The sequence below is a fragment of the Vanellus vanellus genome, assembly GCF_965231255.1.
Source record: "Vanellus vanellus genome assembly, chromosome: 9".
NCBI lineage: Eukaryota > Metazoa > Chordata > Aves > Charadriiformes > Charadriidae > Vanellus > Vanellus vanellus.
In genome coordinates this window covers 15,187,579-15,211,062 of record NC_138914.1, presented here as the reverse complement: position 1 = coordinate 15,211,062, position 23,484 = coordinate 15,187,579, and the positions used below count along the sequence as shown (strand labels likewise).

Sequence of the window (23,484 nt, the reverse complement as noted above, 5' to 3'; positions counted from 1 at the left end):
AGTCTAATTTAAATACTTGAGTTGTTTGTTTTTCCTCAAGTATTGCAGCTTTAAGTTCTGGAAAATAGACATGGATGACTGTTCTTTATAAAATAAAGTATTAACAATTTTTTTTCCAGATGTGTTGATATCACATTTGAGTAAAACTGTTAAAAATGTCCCATGGCAGGAAGCTTGTGTCTCTTGTGTCTTCCCACAATGCTAGTGAGAAATTGCATTATGAAGACTGTGGTAGAATGTGGAGCTTTTGTTACTTTCTACAAAACTCAGTGTTGCGGTTCGGGGAGGAATCATGGTTGTTAGTTTCCAATCCTATTCTCTTACAGGATTTCGTTCCAACTCAGAAAGTACTTTTTTTCAATATCGACTTCTATGTTTCTCTGTGCTTTCTAGTTCCCTTGACAAACCAACTAAAGCTAATAGCACGAAACAAAATCTTGTCAACTTGTTCTGCATTGTCGAGGGAAAGATCTCTTTTGGGCAATCCAAGGTCACTGAACCTACACATTTCTGAAAACGTGGGTGATAATGCTTATTTAGAACAGGATGCTCTTGGCAGCATCAGGGCAGTAATCTAGTAAGTTAACAGGAAGAGTGAAATGGAGTAGGCAGCAAAAACACACAATGAACCACAACATGAGTAGAGTGTTCCTTGTTTCGTTTATCTAATCCTCTTGAGACCGAAAGCTTACATAGCAGCGACTGCCTCTCTGTGTGGTGTTTCTTTGTGAATTTTTGGGTAGTAACTTTCTTTTATTTGTGATGTGTATATATTACCATTAGAAAATACAGTATTTCAGGTTGTGGAATTAAGTTTCTGTCATGGTTTCCCTTTATTATTTCTACTGATAAAGTAAAAACCAAATTGTTCTGCAAAATCCTGATTCTTAGCAATGTATATGACAAAACTGAAGAAATGAGAACAAATCTGTGGCAGAAAAGGCTGTGGGTGTACAGAATTTTCCCAAACTGGTTTTCAAACGTCAGGTGAGCCCTTCTGCGTGACTGGTCCTTCATCTGTCCTATCCTCCGCATGTTAACTCTCGCACTTGGGCCACTCAAAACAGCTAGACCTTAGACTTCAGCTCCATTGTCTATGCTCTATACTGTTGGTCCTGTCTTCTTTCTGCTCACTGGGAGGAAAAGAATGCCAAGCTTTCATAAGGAGCTGCCCTAGCTACCCTGTCTCTTTTTGAGCACCACTCCCCTGTTGGAGTCCATGAGGCTGTCTTCCTGAAAGTCATTGTTACCCTGGCTGCCACCTTCCTCTTACTATTGTCCCTTTCTGCAAAAAGAGACAGACAGATTCCCAGCAATCTATGGTAGCATCCCATCTCAGCTGCACCTTTGATTGTTCTCACCTTTTGTCCAAGTGGCTTTAAGGTGTCATGTGATGATGGGGCAGCCAGACATGAATGACTTTAGGGGCTGGAGAGAGGAAAATTAGGGGAAGGAGTGAGATGAAAGACTGAATGAAACTCTTCTGGTTCTGTGTCTCACTCCTTGTAAATTCAAACAACCAGTTCTTGAGGTCACTTTCTCTGATTTGAGCCTGCTAGCCATATCGAAAGGTGGTCTGCAGGTGCTTAGGTACCACAGGGGGCAGGAAGCACATCTGTATGGTCAGTCTGGAGAACTGTAGAGGTGAGCTTCATATCGGCACTGAGGCACAAATCACTTCTCAGTGTTAGGGGTAAACAGTCAGGTGAGAAGAGCCCTGAGCAGTGAAGATACCCTGGACTTTGACTGCATTGGAAATTCTGCGAGGTTGGGATAGAGACAAGGTGATGGATGTTGCAAGTGGATAAAGTGATGCAAAAGGGAATATTGAAACTTAAGAACAATTGAAGTCACGATTACACACTTTAGATTGCAAGTTGCTCTTAAAAAAAAAAAAACACAACAGGAAACATGTATTACCACTTCTTCTTTTTAAATTTACTTGTGCCATTAAGCACAGATGCTTGAAGAGCAGAGTTCTGTCCTGTTGAAAAAAATCATCGTAAAGGTTTAAATTATCATTTAAGGTAACAAAGCTTTTCCTTGAAAATTTTCTATGTTAAGTCTTCTGTTTGAATGTTTATTTTTTAAAATGCATACTTCTCTCGGCTCAATTTCTTAAGCTCTATCAAAATATTTTTAACATGTTAAAAAGAGCCATTTTTATCAGCAGTGCAGAAATGGCAGTTGTACTGAGTTTCATTCATAGCAAAATAAATATTTCTTGATCAGACAGATTTTTTTCTTTTAACTACTCTTACAGTTGGAAGGTAGGTCATCTTCCATGAAAGATTTCAGGGAAAATAGTTTCATCTCTTTAAGACTGTTCCTAGTGAGGAGTATGCTGTCCCTCTGCCATATTGGAACTATTTGTTCTATCGAGACTTATTGTTTACCACTTCACCTGTTTAGCTAGTTTTAAAATATTTTTTTTTTTTAAGGTTTATAATGTGACTAATGAGAGCATTGGATGTTAGAGTTTACTTCAGTGGTTTTGGTTTACTTTTTGAACAGCAGCATGAAACTACTTATGTTCACTTACATGGTTTTGTCATAGCTAAAATAGTTTATTTCATATGTAATGTGATTTTGAATGTGTTGGTTCATGAAGAAATCTAGTAGTTCGGTTTGCATTGTAGCTGATAATAAATAGAGATGAGTGTATCCTCGAATTGGCACAACTATTACTCTTCATATCTTCAGAACGTAAAAGTTCTAGTAGCTTTCTTTAAAAATCAATGGTAACTGGGTCTTTTGTGAGACTGTCACAGTAAATGATGATTTTCATCTGCTAACAATTAGAACTTCTCTGTAATACAGTGTTTAAAGTGAATGAAAAATAAATTCAAGTGTGAGTAGTAAAAATATGGTCACTTAAGTGAAAAAAGTATTTGCTCTGATAGTTATGCATTTGCAGAGTGATTCAACATAACGTAAGGAGGATTAAGTATTGCTCGAGAAGAAATTTTGCATTTTCAAAAATGAGCAGTCTTAGAAGAATTAATTATTTGGTTGAATCAATTCGGTGGGTTTCTTTTGTGGTTTGTGGTGTTTTGAGGGGGGGGGAGTTGTTTTGGTTTTAAATTTTATTACCCTTTTTTTGGTTTAAGGACTGAATTCTTCTAATAAGCACTGAATTTTCAGTTGAAATTATGGCTTCACGTAAACCTGAGAGAAAATAAGCAGTAATCTATTGCAGTTTAAGTGGTATTGAGGTCCCAGCTGACTGACTCACTGTGGGCACACTTCTTTCTGGGTTGCAGAGTAAAATGTTTGTAAGTCACACACAGTTGGTAAAGCTTTAGAAAGAGGGGAATGAGAGAAACAGTGATAGTTGTTCCTGAGTGAAGTTTTACTGTCTAACTGTCTAACTGGTAAAGAATTAAATGTGTTGCGTTCTATCATGCAGCCCAGAGCAAGAGTACTTCTATTGTAACTTACCATAGACTATTACTGTTGAGTGAGTTGCTTTGCCTAAATGATTATAAGTTTTTGTTGAAGTAATAAGTGAAAACTGGATTAATAATTTGCACATTGGTTATTGTATATATGAATGACTAATAAAATCCAGAAGGACTTTCTGAAATTATAACAAAGTGTGTTTGTAAATTGTTTTATACAAAATAATTCTGGTATTGATAGAATAGTTAGGAATAAAGGGTTCAGTTAATTTGAAATGCCTACTATTTTTCTTTCAGAATAATATCTGTGAGACTTGTCTTGGGATTTTGCTCCTCTGCTTTGTTACTCAGATCTATTGATGTGGTTTACACATTTTTGTTTACTACTTTACTGTTTCTGGTATTTAAACTTTCAAGCTAAGCCTTTCAAAGGGAAGTGAAGAAAACATCGACGTTCCCGATGTGCCTATTAAGAAACATTGAGGTTATAAAACTGTTGAGAAACCAGAGGAGGCGAGTGCTGCTGGGTGGTGGTTGATGATGTGTGTCATGCTTTGAATTAGTGCTTGTTGGTGCTGGTTGAGCGAATGGCACTGGAAATCTAGAGACATTCAGCTGCTGAGTCTGGGAAGTTGTCAGGCCATCCAGTTTGTGCAGTCAGTAGGTAGATAAGCTGCTCGAGTTGTCCAGCTTTGAATCAAGTGTGAAAAGTGCAATTTAACTGGGTGGGTGAGGGACCTTGGTTAACAGAACATGTTTATTTTATTTGACTTGTACCTAATTTTAAGAGATCAGAAAAGCAAGCCATGGAATAAACAAATATAGCAAAAATAGTTTGTTTGTCCCGTGAGAACTTACTAAGAATTAAATGATATATTTGTGTTTGTGTCCAGAAATGCAGGGCCCCTTTGTTCTGAAGGTACCTTCTGTTGAAGGTTGAACCTACAGTACAACGTATTCTGTGGTGCGCTTCTAGTTGCTTGTGTGCTTTGCACATATTGCAGTTGCGTGATGGGAGGGAACCAGTCTGCATTCAATTCCTCCATGTGTCTGGTTTTCTTACCCCCCCCCCCCCCCAAAAGAAACGAGCTTATAAACAGGGAGGAGGCTGGAGATGTGCTGTGGTGCAACTCTTAAAGCAGATGTGTTTGGGAGAGTAGAACAGCTGTGTGCACTGCACAATATGTTCCCTGCAGTTGCGTGCACTGTGAAACATTACTGCTCCACAGCATAGACTTGCTGCATAAGCACAAACTTGTTAGAATGAAAGATAGTTGAACTACATAGAGAAGAAAGCAGAGAGCTGACTCTTGACACTTCCCTGAAAACTTAGATGGGAGATCCTGAGTGCTGTCAAGGAACGTGCTACCCAGTAAAGCCAAGAGGTATGTCAAGACTGGGGTTGTGTGTGCGTTACTTCCCAGGAACTGCTGCGGAGTCTCTCATTTAAGAATATCTAAAATACAGCTGCTGCTTCAACCCCTAGGAGCTACTGTCAGGTAGCAACAGAGGAAGGAGGTAATTTTAAGATCAAGTGGGAGAAGGACTTGCTTCCTTCTTTTGAAGTCGGTGATAGACAGACTAATTCCTAGCTACCTACAGGAGCAGTGTGAAATGATGCTTTCATGTAAGAGGGTCTTACCCTTTACTTGTTACCCACATCTTCTAGATTACGTAGCTTCACTGGATATTCACATGGATCTGTGTATAAGCAATCAGGAGAGCTGTTATTGGTCTATATATACATTTCTTATTCTGTTTTTACTGTAACAATATCTTAATTGCTTTAAGACTGTCTGGGCAGACTTTAGAGCATTTTTCCTGGTTTTGAGTGATAAACACTTCATTAGAATTGTTCTAGCAAAAGTGTCACAAATTTGGTTGGTGGTGGTTGTTGGTTTGTGGTTTTGTTTTTTTGGGGGTTGTTTTTTTTTTTTTTTTTTATGGCAGGGTTGAAATAATGCAAAGCTGTAATAATCCAATGAAACGTTTTGTCAACCTGCATCATCTATAGGGTTTGATATGCCTGGTATTTACATAGGACCTCACTGTACTACTTGGCTGCAGAAGAAAACTATTTTCCAAAAAAAGTTTAGAAGAAAAGCAATGGGGACACACACGTTTCTCCTGAATTTGTATTTAACCATGTTGCTCTTAATGCTGCCATTTCCCAGTGGCCCAACCTATTTTCCTTTGAAACAAGCTATGGATAGCATCTAATCCTAATTAAAGTTTATTAAAACTTCATACTAATACTAGACTAATTATAGGTAGCGTAAAAGTCTCGCTGATTTTTCTTTAATCAAAGTATAGTCTTGTCTACAGCCATATTAAATTCAAGCTTGGATGACAAACCTTTTGGTATGTCAAAGCTTATTACTTAACAGCAAACATCTTTTTTGTGGGAAGGCAGTGTTTGTACTGGGAGTGCAGTTTGAATTTTATGTGAACTTAATTTGAGGGTTCATCTGTTTTGGTGATACACAGTACAGATTTTGTTTTTTCACAGAGTAGATGGGTCAGTGTAGGTGGGACTGATTTGATGCACAGTACCTGTGCAATGCCACTCTTATTAAATGTCATTATCATTTTTAATGACCGGAGAAACCAAACTTGCTTAGCTTTCTTCCATGTTCTGTTGAGACCGTAGATTTTGAAATACTTCTTTTAACATTTTTGCTTTGAGTTACCGGTGCATATCCCTCTGCCAGTTGTTTTTGTTCTTGTTCTTTTAGTAAATGACTCATTCTCCTGGTTTGCTTTAGTTTCTGGACTTTCTCTTTTGTTTTTCTAAGAGCCTAGATAATGAATTTTAACGGAACTTAATATGTTAAACGTCAAGAACACTTTTCAAGAAAGTGCTACCTTTTTAAAGAAAAGCCTAACTGTTCTCAGAGCAGCAATATTTTTGAACTGCTGATTAGACATGGAAAAAAATTGCATGTTAATTTCAGTTCTTTTGCAGCATATGGCCAATTTCTAGCTACCATTGATTAGGAAGTTCAATTTCTATATTTAATGTGAAAAGGCTTTGACAGCATTCTGATTTTTACACATGCTTGCTTATTCCGGGAAGAATGTCAGTAACTTGCATAATTTCAGTGGCAGGAACATTGAAGTTGAGAAACCTAATTTTAAAATCTGAGAAACTGGAGAATTGTTAATGTGGATGTTGTAGCTTAAAAGTAGCTTGTGTTTGAAGCTACAGGCTGTAAAGATAGGATTAATAGTTTAGACAACCCACCGTATACATGCTATAATTGGCAATTTCGGTACTCAAAAAAACCCCACCTTCATAATATAAACAGTCTTCAACTTTAGTTTCTGATATGTACTTTTTTATTGAATTGATTTGCTTTACTAAATCTGGGTGGAAGTGTGTATAATTATGTTGCCCTCTAGTGGTTGCAACTCAGGTTTAAATAGTAAAAAGAAAAGGCATTTTCATGCTCAGGGAAGGGAAACAATGATTCTTGCTTGCAAATGATTAGGTGTGCTGTGTGTTTTACAGTAGCAATGTGTTCGCTGGTCTGTGGAACAGCGTGCTACTTCTGTGAGAATTGAGTAACACCAGGATTGTACAGAGAAAACGTAATATGCTGTGATATAATTTGAGAGCAGGGGATACCACCTGTAATTATTGTGACGGAGAGAAAAAAAAAATCTTGATGCATTTATTATACAATTTAATTTTTTTCTAATCTTATGAGATTATCATTAGTGCCGTATTGGTTTGCTGGTTGCAATGTTTGGGGAAGGGCCTTTGGGCTACCACATGGCAAGAGTGTAGTGGCACTTGTAACCTTTTGATGAAGCTTTGGATTTGACTTTCAGGTGAGTGGATGTTTAAAGAAAACTATTCAAGTCCTACAGGCCACCTGCATTAACTTGCTCTTTTCTGATTCGTGGTAGGCAGAATGATTTTTTTTGGTCTTCATATTTTCTCTACAACTGGCCCTTTTTTGTCTAGTTCAAAGCATCAGAACTGAGTTAAATGAGAAAAATCACTTGATGACCCTTGTTCGTTCACGGGCAAACAATACACCAGCTTTCTACATTGAGTGGGACAAGTTCACTGAATTGGTAGCTGCATGGAAGAGCTTGGTAGTCAGAGGGACCAGGGATCTTTCTCTAATTTTTTGCATATGCTTTTCAGGATTGAAACAATCTGTACTTATGTCATTTCTCCCTCTCACCCCCCCTCTTTTTTTTTTTTTTTTATTTTTTTATTACAAATTATTTCGACTATCAAGCTTATCCTAACTGATTTGTTTAAAAAAGAAAAGGGGTTTGAGAAATGGAAACCACTTTTCTGATGATGATACTGAAATACACAGAGTAACCTAAGTGATTCAATGTACATAGTATTGGCAACTTAATATCACTGCTTTTAGGAGGTGAACTGTGAAAAATGTCAGTGTATGTTTCTAGCCATTAAAAATGCATATCATCTCGGTAAGAAAAATGTTATATTGTGTTTTATCAATTGGACGGTGTGACCTGAAATCTACATATAAATGGCTGGAGCTGTCTCTGGTTTTCATACCTGCAAGGATCTGCCATTTGGAAAATGACTTGGTAGCTGTTTAAAGAACTAAAAAATCAATTTCCCTTTGTAGGATTGATGATGGAGGATATTTCTTCTTACACTGACAGTCTAGAATGACTGGTGCTAGAAAGAGGTTCTTTTTGTACTTTGGAAAATGTTTTTAGAGGGAAATATGGCGTGTTTAGTCCAAAAAATTGCAAGACTTGGTAATGCGTTTCTGAGGTGTGGATGACTACTCTGTCAGGCTTTACAGCTGAACGGTGTGAGATTGCCAGCAGTGCTTTGCAATTCCCTTGCTCCTGCTCCTCCTGCTCCTCATGCCCACTGGCAGATTTGTCATGGGCACTTAAGTGTTCTAAGTACTTTTTTATTGACAAAGGTATTTTAAAAGGCATTCAGGTTTGTTTTTCTAGCTTGTCTGAAGAATAAAATTCATGGGCGCAGTGTTATCAGTGTAGTGTCCCTGATGACTGTGTGGATATGATGGAAAATAGCTAGAAGAAAAACATCAAAATACTTTTGTCTATATGGAAAGCTGTACTGGAATAATTACCTTGGCAAGTTTTGCCACGTTAGCAAACCTGTAAACCCAAGGTACCGTGTATGTGATTTTTTTTTTTTTTTTTTTTTTTTTTTTTTCTCCCTCGACTAAGACCGGTATGAACCATGAGTCACTCTGTTTGAAATTGTAATTACTATATCCTTGAACATCTTATCTGAGCTCTGCCTGTTCCTCTATGTCTGCTGGGGTTTTTCTGATGTTCCGAATCAGCGAGAAGGCTGCAGCACCTTTTTCTGAAGCTGGTAGGACACAGCTGAATAAATGGCTGACTGTATTCTCGAAGATCGCCTATCAATGACCAGCTATATCTCTCTCAATGCTGGCAGACCCATCTCAGCATGTGGATGCATGCTGTAGGTATTTCTTTCCTTAAGCTTAAAAAAAATTATATTTTTTTTATTGTAAAATTGTTCATCTTAAGGGAAGACCAGAATAATCTGCCTTTCTTCATGAATCCCAGCATTCAATTACTGCTGGCTTTGAAAGTCTTGACCCAAGAATGAGTTGCAAGTAAGTACAGCCTCCTCCCAGACTATTTTTGCTCTCGCTTTGTTGGAGGTATGGCTTGGCAGTGCCTTGAGAACAAATATTAAACTCCCAATTGTCAAATTTCTCTGTGCTGGAAAATGAATTTTCTGACTTTAGATGGAGCCGCACCCTTCTCCGATGGTGTTCAGTTTCCAGTTAATTGCACTTGCTCTCTGTATGGAACGCTGAAGTTCAAAACACAGAATGAAAATAAATTAAATTTAGTATTTAAAAAAAAAAAAGTTTTGGTCCTCACTTGATGCAAAGAAGTCTTCAGAAAAACACGGAGGAGCATATTGCTCTGGTGACCGCTTGTTTTCAGTATGAGGAAGTTTGCAGTGAACTCTCACTACACTGTATTCTGGTAGTGTTTGTGGTTTGGACCTGTTACAAAAATATCTAGTTTGACATGACTCAAAGTAGTACAGCGTGATTTCTACTTAGGCAGTTCTTTTGAATTAGGACTTGTACTTCTGCATCTTTATTGGCTGCATTGAATTTATATCACGGTAGCATTAAGCTTAACCTCAGTACGGTCATTTTAACTGTAGTTTAGAAATGCGCTGAACGTTATTTTCTTTGACACCTGTCAACTCTTAATAAATGGTCCAGGGGCAGATGATGTCAGAAAGCAAAAAATCTTTGCTGTGTGCAAAGGAGAGATGAATTTACCAGGCCTGCTGCAGATGTTTTTTTAAACAAAAAATAAAAATATTCTGTAGTCACATTATAAAAGTCCTTTCAGATGGAATATGTCCCCTGCTGAAGGAAGGGAGACAACTACTTAATTTTTTTCAGGGTATTTTTAGAGTTTTTAGGTAGTGTTACTGTGATGATACCTAACAACTATTTGGAGGCGTTTGTGAAATCTGATGTGTTTTTTTTTTTTTTCTTTATCTGAATGTGTGATCATGGGGAGTTTTCTTTGTCATAAGACAGCAATAATACGGAATTAATGATAGGAGGTGAGCACAGTTCCGTGTGTGGAAGGAGTGGAAATGAGGAAAGGTTGAAATAGTTTCAACAATTTCTCCCTTTATTCTCTATACAGTTGAAAAGTGAACACGTGAGAAGAGATCCTTCTTTGCAAGGAGTAGAGGAGCTTTGATGTAATGATTAACTAATTGGAGAAACTGAGCAGTGTGCAGCAAGATCGTTAAGCAGCTTTTGCAGTACTGCCCCTGCCTTGAAATGTCTGGGATTATGGTTGAGAGCCGGAGTTTCCTCATAAACTGACGAGCTGCCTTACACTTTTTGCTTTCATATAACTAGATCTTCTCTTTTGGCTCTTCATCTGGTGGGGTGTCTGGTAATCTTGCCTTTTGTTGTGTTTGTTTTCCAATTTGCTTGCAAATCAAAAATGTAATTGCTTGCTCATAGAAGTTTAATAATGCAAATTTCTTAAGGAAAATTTCAATTTCAGTTAATTTTTTTGGTTATCGCTTAGTTATCTCATTAATTCAATTCCTCAATTTTTGGGGAAGCAGAAACAATGGATAATATTAATGTTGGTTTTTTCGTTCTAAGTATTTACTGTGCCAGATCCTCAATAATATTTCAAGATTTCCTTTATTTTTAAACATTTGGTTTTCATTTGTCTTCTGCTTTTTCTGTCAATTCTGACTATTCTGCAATGTTTTTCCACTAAAACAATTTAATGTTTATTTTAGTAGGTGTTGTAGGTCTTTAGGTTTAGTTTTTAATTATGCAAGGTTTTAATAAGGTCAATCTCTTAAAATTTAAAGACCAGGAAAGATTTGTCGTTTACCTCTGGTCTTAAATTAGGGTAAAGCTATGTCCAAACATGACAAATCTCCCTTTTTATGCCATACTTTTCATTGCTGTAGTCGGAGACAATACCACAGTTTATTTGGATCTTGCACTTTATCAAGTTGGTCAAAGAACCAACTCTCTCTGTCAAATTCTCTGAGTAGTTTTAGCGTTTTCCCCTAGTGCAGAATACAAGTACAGCTGCTTTTGCCACTTGAAGGTAAGAGTAAATTACAATGATAAATTGCAAACCTTTAGGAAAATACATTTGAAAAGAAAGTAGAGTTATACATGGGAACATGCTCTTTGCAGAGCTCATAATTCTTTATTTTTATCTGGATACATGCATCCTACAAACGCAGTCTTTGGGACTTTGTACGCTTCAAGGTAATGTTTACTTTCGTTATTGCCAAGTTTGGAGTATGTCTTGTTGCTAAACGTTCATTAAATTTATTACAGTAAACAATATTCTTTAGCTTTCAGTCTAGTTTTGGAGGAAGGTGTTCATGTAAGGGCATCAGAATTGATGAGTTCAGCAATATTTTAAACTGTATTGTCTTAAGTGATTATCCTGAAGAAGCATGGATTTCTGGGTAATGGCCTATTAAGGCATTTTTTTTCTGTATTTTAAAGCCATATTAAGTTGCAGTATGTTTCCGTAATTGATTAATATAGAGAATATCGTAACATTAAGAGAAACCTCAGAAAGTCACCTTGTCCCTGTGTTGTCCCCAGGGTAAATGTTTGATGTAGTGATAGAAGTTGATGTAAATTATACAAAGCAATCACTGATACCACAGTGACACATGATACAACACTGTATAAATGTCTTGTGGAACAAGAGACTGGGCTTCCTTAATGAAATAGAACAAACAACTAATTTGCAACAAGTACTCTATACTTCTGGTAACTTGTGTTTTTATCTAGTTTTTACTGGTTTTGTGAGTCCATTACACAGGTTTTTAATATGGAGCAGGAAATATTTTTCAAAGTCTGTGTATGTTGTGTAAGGTAGTCATCTGTGACAGCAGTAATACAAAGTAAGTCTCTTCATTGTATTGCTTTTGCATTCTGATGAGTCAGTTTGAGCATCTTGGGACCACGTGTGAGTAATCATTTCTCAGGAATCTTTCCCTTGATTGCACTTTATTGTTAAAATATTTTAGCTTAGCACTTAAAGAAGCAATATGCCTTAAAAATATCTCAACATCTTCAGGATGACAATTTCACATAGAATGAAAACTCTACTTGAGAATTTTTGTATGCTGAAAATTCAAATGATTTTTTTTTTGTTTTCATCAAGAAAATGGTACATAATTAGTAACTAGTTGAGTAATTTTTTTGTAGGAAACTTTTCTGCTTTGTCTATATTCAGAATGGAGTTGCATCTCTATTTCTGAGGCTGTTAATGTCCTCTAATCTATTTTGTAATTTACTTAAAAAAGGAATTTTTAAAGCGTGCCATATGTGAAGGGACAGACTTTGATTCTACTGTGAAGAGAATAAATATAAAATTTTTCTAATCTGAAACCATCCAGAAATTGTAGCGGAAGGCTGATTTTTCAGGAATTCTTGTGAAGTGTGAGGACAAAAGTTAAGTAAAAGAGGTATTCTAAAGAGTAGTAATTAGTAACTATGGTGACAGATGTCTCACTGTAGCAAGTCAGTCAGCTATATATAAACCAAATTACTTGTAAATTGGGACTCTTCTAGATCTCTTCTTTTTAAAAATAGCGTTTTGCATCAAAACTAGTGACATTGATGTGGAGAGAGATCTATTTTTGTATGGTGGTGTCACATTTTGTGGTAAAACATTTTATCTTGAGGTTTTTGGGGGCTATCTTGTCATCCTGCTCCTCTTGACAGTGAATGCATGTCTGGATTATTAATCTATGGGTAGATCAGCACCCATGAGTAATTTTTACTTTTTTGAACCACTTTATTCCACACCTCCTGTTTACCACAGAAAACTTTATTCAGTAAGAGAAATTAATATCATGTACCATGCCTAGGATTGCTTCAGGTCACATCCTTCAGCCTGAATCTTCTAAGTGAATGTACTTATTACAGAATTTTGAGGAATGAGGTGTTACCGTGTAATAGAGGGTGGTCAGGACTTGTTCTTCTGTGACTGGGCATTTTACTGCATTTTGCAATTACAGAATGTGATCATTGGGAGGATTTAACTACACAACTGTCAAGTTGGGTTACAAGTTGTTTTTTCTAGAAAACAGTTTGTGAGGTTACTTGAATGCCACAAGTTCTCCTCGAGGAGGGTGAGGGCAAATAGGTTAGCAAGGGGAACCATCCTTTCTAATCACGTTGGTTCATTCCAGGTTTTATTTCGGGGTGGTTTTTTTGGTTGTGGGGTAGGGTTTGTTTTTTTTGTTGTTGTTGTTGGGTTTTTGTTTTGTTTTGTGCCCAAGTTCTGTCTCTTAAAAAAAAAAAAAAATCTTGTGCAGAGTTTTGGATGAGTGCATAATCATAGATTAAAAGCACTATTTTCGGTAAAAGCTGTTACTTTAATGTTGGTATCCTATGATGATCATCTCATATGAAAGAATTTTTTTTCCATATAAATTATCATCACCATAATGCTACTGTATTTTTTCCAGAAGTTTTGCTCTTCTAGGTGTTTGGAGTGTTGATAGTTCCTTTTAGAGCAAAAGTAAATAATAGAAATCTTAAAGTGAGTTAGTGCTGTTTGTACAGGTCTGTACTGATCATTGGGATGTTGGGGATTCCAGGAATTGTAATGCAGTTTGTTTACTTATATTTTATGAAAGCAAAGATCATGCAGGTCATCATGGCTTTTTTTAATTTACTCCAACTTCAGGCAGCTATCTCCTAATACAGACAACTCCAGTTTCTGGTTGTGAAATGTACTTTAAGGTCTTAAGATTCTGACATAGCAATTGATAGAAATCAGGCAGTTGACATTGTAAATACAGCCTGCTCCCTGCCGTTCTCTTCTTGAATGCTGCTGCTGCAGGAAGTTTGAGTGTATGGCTTAGGAATCAGCTTCTAACGTATGCTAATTTTTAGCCCAGGTCATTGTTTTATACCAACCAAATTATGCAAGCTGGAAAGGTAGGAATTCTGAATCCTTGCTGAGTTGTTCAGCTGTCCCTGTCATCGAGCCAACCTTCCTGCTTTCTGTGATGGGTAAGGAGCAGATAACTAGGATGGTGGTGGGTCCAGCTGCCTCATTTCTTTTGTCCATTACCACGTGTGAGTTGAAGACCTGTGTTGAATGGTATGGGACTATGGCTTGAAGTTGAGGGCAGCAATGCATAATTACAGCAAACTTTTGGAGACAAGCAGCAGAGACCTTCATCCGTGTTTTTTTTTACGTATCCATGAGCTTTAAATTGTGAACGTGGGTTTTTGCCTTTATTTTAAACTAGAGAACTTGGATTGTGATATTGTTTGAGGTCCTAAACTTAAATTTTTAGCCATCTTCTGCCGATCTGTATAATATGAATTACTTTGAAAAATGTAACAATACTTCTCGAGAATTTTGTTTGATAATAAATAGCCCAAACCATTTAAATAGAATGTTTTTAAGCTCCACATAGCTAGTTCTAAAACTAAATAATTAAAAAGTATGGCTTAATGTTTTTAGTAGCCTTTCTGTTGTTAATGACCACTTCCTAATACAAATAATAAAATCCTTTTAAAGTAAATGTCGGACATCCTGTTTCTGAATTTTCCTGATGTGAAGTAGGTTATGTGGATAACCGCAAGTAGTGAAGAACAGTATAGAGGTATTGACTAATAGTAACCTTGAATCCTGAGCTTTTCACCTTCAGACCAGTAAGTTCAGTTACAACTACTAGCAAACATGGGGTTTGAATGGTGATTTAGAAAGTAAATGTTCTTGCCTAATGGGCACAACAGGTTGGAGTTTGTATTAACTCTGCAAATGTGCTGTCATGTTTTTCCTTTTTGTGAATGCTTTTAATATGCCATCATTTGAAATTCTGATGGTGTCAGTGTATCTGTAGAACTCACCAGTAAAGATAAGCGTTGCAATGTAGTACATCAAAAGAAAGGTCTGTGCTGAAGTGTTTGCAGGTACAGCACACCTGGAAATGTTTGCTCTGTTTTGTTGAGGAAGGTGACATTCTGCTACCGAGGGATTCACTGGAGCAACTCAAGGTTGTAGGTAAATGTATGTTTTATGCACAGTTCAAGCTTTTAGAGCCTCTCAATGTTCATCGTTTCCCCTCTACATAAGGTGGTTCCTCCTCCTCCTCCTCCCCACAAATCCAACCCGTCTTCCTTTCCCCATCACAGCCCGTGTCCTTTTCAGGCAAAGTCTGCTTTGCTAGCTCAGACAAAAGTTAAGCTCAATGACAGGGCCTGTAGTGAACTTCAAAGCACTTGAACTATCAGGACATGGCAAACAGCAGAGGGATTAATACTTTACTGCGCTTCAGATACGTCCAGAAAAGGCTGAACTCTGTTTATACTCAGACCCAGTTATGCTGGCACAAAACTGCTCTTACTGCTGCAGTTTATTTTGCTTGACAACAGGTATGAGCAACCAGCAGGGTTGTCCTGGCAGTACAGTCAACAAAACTTCAAGGTGTAAACAGACACGAACAATTTGGTCAGCAGAAGAACCTATTCACTGCTGTCCTCTCGCTCCTGCCCCTTGGAGCTGCCGGTGGGTTTGGAAGGATAGCACTGAGTTCCTGGGACTAGCTGAGGATTTTAACCTTTTTCATCAGAGTAGCTGGATTTTAGATTAGGCTTGCATTTGCAGTTGAAAGCTTAGGGTGAATAGTTTTTGTCCAGTGCTATGTCAACAAAGGTTCGCTTTTTCCTTTTTTCTTATTTAGCGTAGAAAGAGTGGTTAAGTTTATTTTCCAGAGAAGTTACTGAAAACTACTAGCAAGTTGTACTTTTCTCTGGGGACCTTCAATACTTAGGGTCCCTGAGTAGCTGTCTGCCACTCCTTCACTTTGTTCAGTCTGGCTGGAAAATCCCTTTGCGGCTGCTCCCTTCCAGTTTCACAGCATCAGGTAGCTGGAGTCATTTTAAAAAGGAGATTTGCGAAGAACTAGTTAATGCACTAGTTTTGCTTCTAAGTTGAAGGAACTGGTGTGTTTAGCAAGCGAAGAGCTATTCGATCCATGTGTTTAAGAAATATAAGACTAAATAGAAAAGCAATTTTGCTTGATGTACCCCACCCTGCGAATTACGCTTGCTGATGGAGACAAATACTGCTACTTCCTTGATAGGTGGGTGGAGTTAGGCAAGTGAGAGGAAAGGAATTTAGGATGTGTCTAAGCAGACCAGAATGAGGAACTCATTCAGTTGGATCTGGAGATAATTTAGCATTTGAACTTCTCTATCTTAGAGCCGAAAGGGCGACCTGGAATTCAGTGTGGTTTGCACAGCATACTCTGCTAGCAGAAGTGCTCCCCAAATGAGAAAATACTTGGTGGTAACGCTTCAAGCAAGATAAAAGATCTTTTAATTGTATGGGAGGAAAAGCTTTCTGGCTGCAGTCTGATTAAATATTAGCCATATTGGTTTGACCCCATTATGTATTGTTTTAAAATCTTTGTGCACAATTGAGATTGTGCAAAGCCAATGTACTACTACTAGAAGAGTACTCGGTGTGAAACAAGTAAATGCAGCTGTACTGCTCAGGCCAATTTTGGACTGAAGTATTACTCTAGGGCAAATATTCCAGTTTTTAGGTCGCCATTTACTTGCTGCATTTGAGTATTAGCTTTGGTACTCAGGGGGTGCATTTGTAATGCCATCATTAATTGTTTAATGACTGATCATTTAGTTTGTAGCATGATTAGGGGAAGAATCTGTCATCTTAACTGCAGCATTTTATAGCTTAACTGCTCTAACGGACAGCCTTGCTGCCCCTTAGTGGTAGTAAATGTGGCAAAAATGATGTTGTCATCTCCTTAGTGTCTGTAGTTCAGAATTTGACTAATTTAAATCTTTCAGGTTTAAACTAATGCCTCAAAGCCTAAATAACAGGGCTCTGAAGCACATGGGAGTCATGTATACTTCTTTCACGCAGAAAATAATAGATGAGGAAAAAAATGGTAAAGTTGGGAGGTCCTGAAATTGGGTTTCTCTTTCTACATTAGCTGTCCAGGCAGTGAAAATATATTGGATGAATAAAATATATTAATGATTGACTTTCTGTAAAAGAGGCAATGGCCTACATTTTAGTGCTTATTATTTACTTAATTATTAATTCAGCTATGGAATAAGACTGAAATATGTTTATATGTGTTGGTCTTTGTCTGTGTTTTTAGATGTAGGATTTGTTCCTCTTCATGGAGTGAATCTCACATCTCTGCAGAGGAACTGTCACAGTTCTTCAGTAAATCTCCGCACTGTAATTCTCAGCATAGTTGTCCTGAAATGCAGTTTCAAGCTGGGTTAGATGGAGTAGCAGTGATGTGTTCTTAAAACGGAAAAGGATGGCTATACATAGTGATAGCAAACATTATGTGAGTCTGCCTTGATCGCCATTCTTGATTTAGTGCCTTATTTCAGTACTGGTACAGTTCTACCCTGGAAGAGACTTGAGGTTCTTTTGTTCATTGTATTGTAGTTGGAGTAGCTAGGCCATAAGAGTTTTTGAAAAAGTGCTATTTAAACAGTCAAGAACTCATTAATAGAGGACTTACTCTTTAAAGGTTGGTTTGGTTTTTTTTTTTTTTTCCTGTTGTCTTGTGTGTGGAGCACTTATTTTCCATCTTTACCTTGTAATGAATAGTTATACAACAGAAAGATCTCTAATATCTTTGGCTTTTGAGCGTGTGATTATTATGCACTGCTGTTATTTTGAGATTTTAATTTTGTTCTGAGAAAGCTAAAATGTTAAGCTAGCAAGTTCATTGAAAGTTTGGTTTTGATGATGTATTTGTTTACATTTTAGGCTAATTCTGGAAGTTCATGTTAAATTTCTAGTTTGAGTCTCAGTGAAATAATGCTGTGTACTGAGAGATGCTGTATATCATCAAGATGAAGATAAAAAAAGCAGTGCTAAAAGCAAGTCTTGTAGTAAGATATTAAAACAAAAGCTTGTCAGTTGTTCATTCTACCCTTGTGTTGTACTGTAATTAAACCACTGAAAAAGTGTGCTGCTTTCTTTTCAAGATGTTCTGTGCATCTTAGAGCCCATCCTTTATCTTTTCTGAGATCCTTCAGAAGCATCTCATCCTATACCAGAACTGCATATGGCTTAGGAAACAAAACACTTCATGACTTTCTCACTTGTCAGGCTAAGGAAGGCGTTCTCTTCAGCCAACCTCTTGGAAGATGTTAGAGTAGTAATCATTAAGCAGAATGGGTTTTATTGTTCTTGTTATTTATTTTTATTTTTTGAAGAAAACAGTCTACCTACTTTTCATAGATAAAGTTAAAATCTGTCCTTTTGGAGCATCGCAATTTTGTAACTTCCTAATATCAGCTAGGATTCATATATTGTATTTGTGTAAGTTTAATGTATTATATAATTTGGTATCTGTGGAAAAATTTTTATATTGGATTAGTCAGCAGATATTAGCAATTTGTTACAGGGGTAAAAATTATAGTGCTATCTAACTGCATGAAAACAAAATGTAGACTCTGATTAAGCAAGTGGTGGTACTCTTCTGAGTCGTTGACCTAGAAAGCAATGGAACTTAAATGGAATGAGGTTTTTGTACACCACAGGTCAAAGAAGGGGAGGTTCTTTTGTTCAGTTTGCATAACTAAATATTGACTCGAAATTTGATAAATACTACACTTGTAAAGTTAATACATAATTCCTTGTAAAACACGGAAACAAAAAATCTGTAATTTTTTGGAAACTTCCTTAATGCAGTTTCTAAAGAAGATGGACTGTACTGGAGAAGATTGAGTGTACTGACAAACTGCAAGTTTGACTTTATTCTAAAGTCTCCATATATTTTGTGGAAGCAGTATGGTAGGATGTCTGCAATTAACAGAATTTGTTAATGGGATATAAGTGAGAGAGAATGCAAACTGTCATGATAATATAAATTCCTAAGGAGGAAATCTGGGCTGGGATTTCTTTTTCTATCTGAGAAAGTGTTATGATACTGTCGACTAAGTTTCTTAAATATTTGTATGTTACCTTGTATTTTAAGAAAGAGGGAAAACTACCACTGAAACCGTACGTGTATATATAGTAGTGATCTGAATGAGGGATGTGATAATTCTTTAACAGTTCTCAAAAGCTGAGGTGTTTTGAACGTTCCTGAGCTATCCTCTCCTTGCTAAATTGGACCAGTTGTTAATATGAGGCACTAAAGGGCTGGGGCTTTAGGTTGAGCTGAAGGGAAGTGTGAATTATAAAAGCAAGTGTAATTAGGTCAGTATATGCTGCCCTTTTTTCTGGCGGTACCAGCCTAAGCACCTCCTCACATAACTTGCATCAGCGCTCAAAACTGGTTTGCTGTGATTAAACAAATGCTTGAGCCAGTACAACTGAAAACGTGGTGGTGCAACTTGGCCGTGAGCATTGGGGAAGGGAAAGATTTATAGTTACTGTCTAAGCTGGCACTGCCGCGGAGGGCTGTTGGTTTGCGCAGGAAAGCGGGAAAAACAAATGGTGCTGCTTTCAGAGAAGGACAGTACTGTATTGCATAGCTGCTGTGTAAAAGGCGTAGTTTTGGGAATTGGAGGACCCAGCAAGGATACTACATAATTACTAGTATATTACATACCAGTATACTACTATAAATGCTAGTTATCATATACACGTGTTTACTTCAGGGCTTGCGCTTGATTGTATTTTCTAAAGATAAATTTTAGTAACGACACAAAAGCGATGAAGAGATAGACCTTTAAGATAATTTGAACTAGTGAAAACTATTATGGAAATAACATTTGAATTTGCTACGTGAAAGGGACCAGTGCTCTGGGTTGCTGACCAATTGCTACATAAAAACTGACTGAATCCTTTTTGTTAAGTCTTGAAGTCAATGCATTTCTACTTAGACGCAGCTTATTAACATGTTGCTGGTTTTACTTATTTCTTTACTAGATGCAGGGAGAGTATTTTAATCCTGTTTGTGAAGGCTTCAAGAGCATCACTTCTTTAAAATTTACATAATGAAATTCAGTAGCATACAGTTAAATGGATATCAATTTAATAATATTAAATTTAATGTGTGTTTTCTATGGCCAATTGTTTACAGATTGTTTACAGATTTTTATTTTTTTTTTTACAGTTTGAATTTTGAGAGTCTAGTGGTATTTTGTAAGTTTTGTGTTGCTGATGCTCTGTTGCATTTCCTTTCTTGTGGTCACTCTCTTGTATTTCCCTGTGCTCTCTCATCTGTGCACCGTCTGCAGATTCTGAGGAGGTGTGTTCCCAAGGGGCAGTGATTAATCAAGAAATTGGGGGGATAAAAGGCAGATGATATGCACAGGAAAGAAAAGGGTGGGGAAAAACAAAGAAACACAAGCGTGTTTGTTTCTCCATGCTTGTGACTCACTTTTTCATAACAGCAGGATTTTCAGATGGAGCAGAACACTAATTGAAAACAAACAGGAAGTAAAAAGATAATTATCTCTGCACTGAACCATGAGAGGGTTCAGTACTTTCAGATTAGTAAATTAGCAAGCTAATTAATTTGATTGGCTTTTAAACTTATAACTGTTATAAAAGCTGTATTATATACTATTATATTATTATGTAGCAATGTACAGTATTTCATAATATATAGAGTATTATTTAGAGTAGGGTGGGTCTGATTGTTAATGCAGTGAATGCAGCCGTAGTTTCTTGATCTATCCATAATTTGTGTTTGCCCTTCATCTTTATGAACATCTGACTCTTTGATTATTATTTTCTTTCTCTTCAATTTAAGATCAAAGATCTTTCTTCAAATATAAGATCTGTTGGAAAAAAAAAATCTTTCATGTGCTGCATTTCATTCTGTCATTACATACACCTAGCTGAGCTCTCCTGTGCTGGCATTCCCCTTAATTACTGTATCGAGTACCATCTTCCGGACCCAGTGGCACTTAAGCCCTCAGATTAGGGGTGCTGCTTTGTGCTACTCAGGATGAGCATGTAAGATACACACGCTTGATGTTGTTTTCCAGTATGAGATTTGAAGAGCCCTGGTGCTGGTCTCTCCAGTTTAAACCTACCTTTTCCCTCGACACTATTATTTTGAGTTATATATCACTTTTTGAGGAATGTGATAATAGGGGCAAATAAAAGCATGGAAAAGTTTGCATGGAATCCTGAAAAATATCAATTGCTTTTATAGGAAAAACATGGGAGTACATTAATTTCTCTGAAGGCAACATCTCTCCCCCAGCTTTATGCTTGCTTTGGGACTTGGTGAGATTCATTATGAGTGCAGGAAGGCAGGGATTTCTGCCATCCCATCAGGTTCCTGTAATAACTATTGTCATTTTGAACTACTGCAAAGTGACTCATTTCAGTAGTTACACCTGGCTGGTTAGTAAGATGCCAGTCCCCTCTTTCAAGCTGTCTGCTGATCAGGTCTCAGCCAGTGACTCTGGTCTTCTGCCAGGTGACTCACTTGTAACCTCTTCTCAGATGCAGCAGTTTTAACTAGAAGTTTTGTGTCATAAGCAGTTTCAGATTCAATACGTTGCTATTAAAATTTAATTAACTCTACAAATGGATATTTGCAAAGGTACTTGATGATGCAGCAATCTTGAGATTAACTTAATGGTGTGAACTAGTATCCCTGAGAGGTAAAAACATCCTAGTTTTTTCCCCCCCTTAGTTTCACTATGGTCTCATCTTACAATTCCTTAATTCTGTTTTCTGCCAAAGCTTTTCCTTGTGCACTCAGTGCTATTCTTCCCTACTGCGTGTTCCTGTCACGAAATACTGGTACCTTAAATGTATGAGCCATTAGAATTTTTGTGTCTTGACCAACATAAATATAAATTCTTACTTATGTGTGGTTAAAAATGTTGTTGTTAACAATGTCTAATCCTTTCCATGCAGGCAATATGTTAAGTAGAGTTTGTAGCAATTATTTGTGTAGTCTATAGCTGGAATTCAATCATATGTTAAATAACTAAAAATCAAGTACAGATATTTCTTGATAATGTGAAGGTGTTCCATCCTAAGGAGGGTGTTTTGAGTTTGATACATTAGTCCTCTTCTTCATTGGGAGGTCGAGCTGTATTTTGTAGCAAAAATTTTACTGGAGTTTATGTTTCATCATCCTTGTTTTGGTATTTTTCCCAGATACTTAACTTGTATTCTTTTTGTTTGTTTTCACAGTTCTATCTTCAAGACACTAAAAGTAGTAATGGTACCTTTATTAATAGTCAGAGACTGAGTAGAGGATCTGAGGAAAGCCCACCATGTGAAATTATGTCAGGTGACATCATTCAGTTTGGTGTAGATGTGACAGAGAACACGCGGAAAGGTAAGGGTATGGATCATTTTTCTTTTTTTTTTTTTTAAATATATTTATTTAGAACATCTTATTACAGTCTGATCTTGAAGAGTAAATGGTATTCCTGTTTTAAGAAAAGAGGTTGGGGTTTTTTGGTTACCTCTTCCCTCCTTTGTTCTGGTAGCGAGTCCTGTGGCCGCGCAGTAAACTGGATCAAGAAACTGATCTGCTGAAAACACTGACTCTATCCATGCCTCCACCTGCCAATTAGATTTTAACTGGGTTGCTTCCATGGCCCACCTTCTTCTGTGGCGGTAAGGGTGCCAGTGTGTGTAGTGGAAATGCAGATCCAGCAAAGGAGGCTCAGCTATTGCCTCACTTAAATTGACTTACAGCAATTTTAAAAGTGCAGCATGGGCATGCGTGCATAGCGCTGTGGGGGGGGTTCTGCGGTTGGTTGGTTTTTTCGTCTTATTTTTTAACTACCTTTCTGTCAAGCCTATGAACCCTGAAGTTTTAAGTAAAAATGAGGACCTGGACAGGCTTGAGAGGTGGGCCCTTGCCAACCTTGTGAAGTTCAACAAGGCCAAGTGCAAGGTCCTGCATGTGGCTTGGGGCAACCCCAAGCACAGATACGAGCTGGGCAGAGAATGGATTGAGAGCAGCCCTGAGGAGAAGGACTTGGGGGTGTTTATGGATGACAAGCTCAACGTGAGCTGGCAATGTGCGCTCACAGCCCAGAAAGCCAACCGTGTTCTGGGCTGCATCAAAAGAAGTGTGGGCAGCAGGTCGAGGGAGGTATTTCTGCCCCCCTGCTCCACTCTGGTGAGAACCCATCTGGAGTACTGTGTCCAGCTTTGGAGTCCTCAGCATGAGGACATGGCGCTGTTGGAGCAGGTCCAGAGGAGGGCTACAAAGATGATCAAAGAGCTGGAGCACCTCTCCTATGAGGACAGGCTGAGAGAGTTGGGGTTGTTCAGCCTGGAGAAGGGAAGGCTCCAGGAAGACCTTATTGCGGCCCTTCAGTATCTGAAGGGGGCCTACACAAAAGCTGGAGAGGGACTTTTTACAAGGACATGTAGTGATAGGACTGAGGGTTAATGGTTTTAAACTGGAAGAGGGTAGATTTAAATTAGAGATCAGGAAGAAATTTTTTACTCTGAAGGTGGAAAAACACTGGTCTAGGTTGCCCAGAGAAGTTGTGGATGCCCCATCCCTGGAGGTGTCCAAGGCCAGGTTGGATGGGGCTTTGAGAAACCTGGTCTAGTGGGAGGTGTCCCT

General features: G+C 37.6%; 1 protein-coding gene across 13 annotated transcripts in view; it reads left to right on the top strand.

Annotated features, from left to right (window-relative positions):
• Positions 1-23,484, top strand: part of SLMAP (sarcolemma associated protein) — a 91,260-nt gene that overhangs the window by 12,911 nt on the left and 54,865 nt on the right. For 8 of the 13 annotated variants that reach the window (XM_082487962.1, XM_082487968.1, XM_082487969.1 and 5 more), the window contains exon 2: positions 22,086-22,233. In XM_082487962.1, the coding sequence (XP_082344088.1) occupies positions 22,086-22,233 (148 nt within the window). Of the gene's footprint in view, positions 1-22,085; positions 22,240-23,484 lie in introns of all 13 variants that reach the window. The other 5 variants (XM_082487967.1, XM_082487971.1, XM_082487960.1 and 2 more) reach the window with 1 other exon arrangement.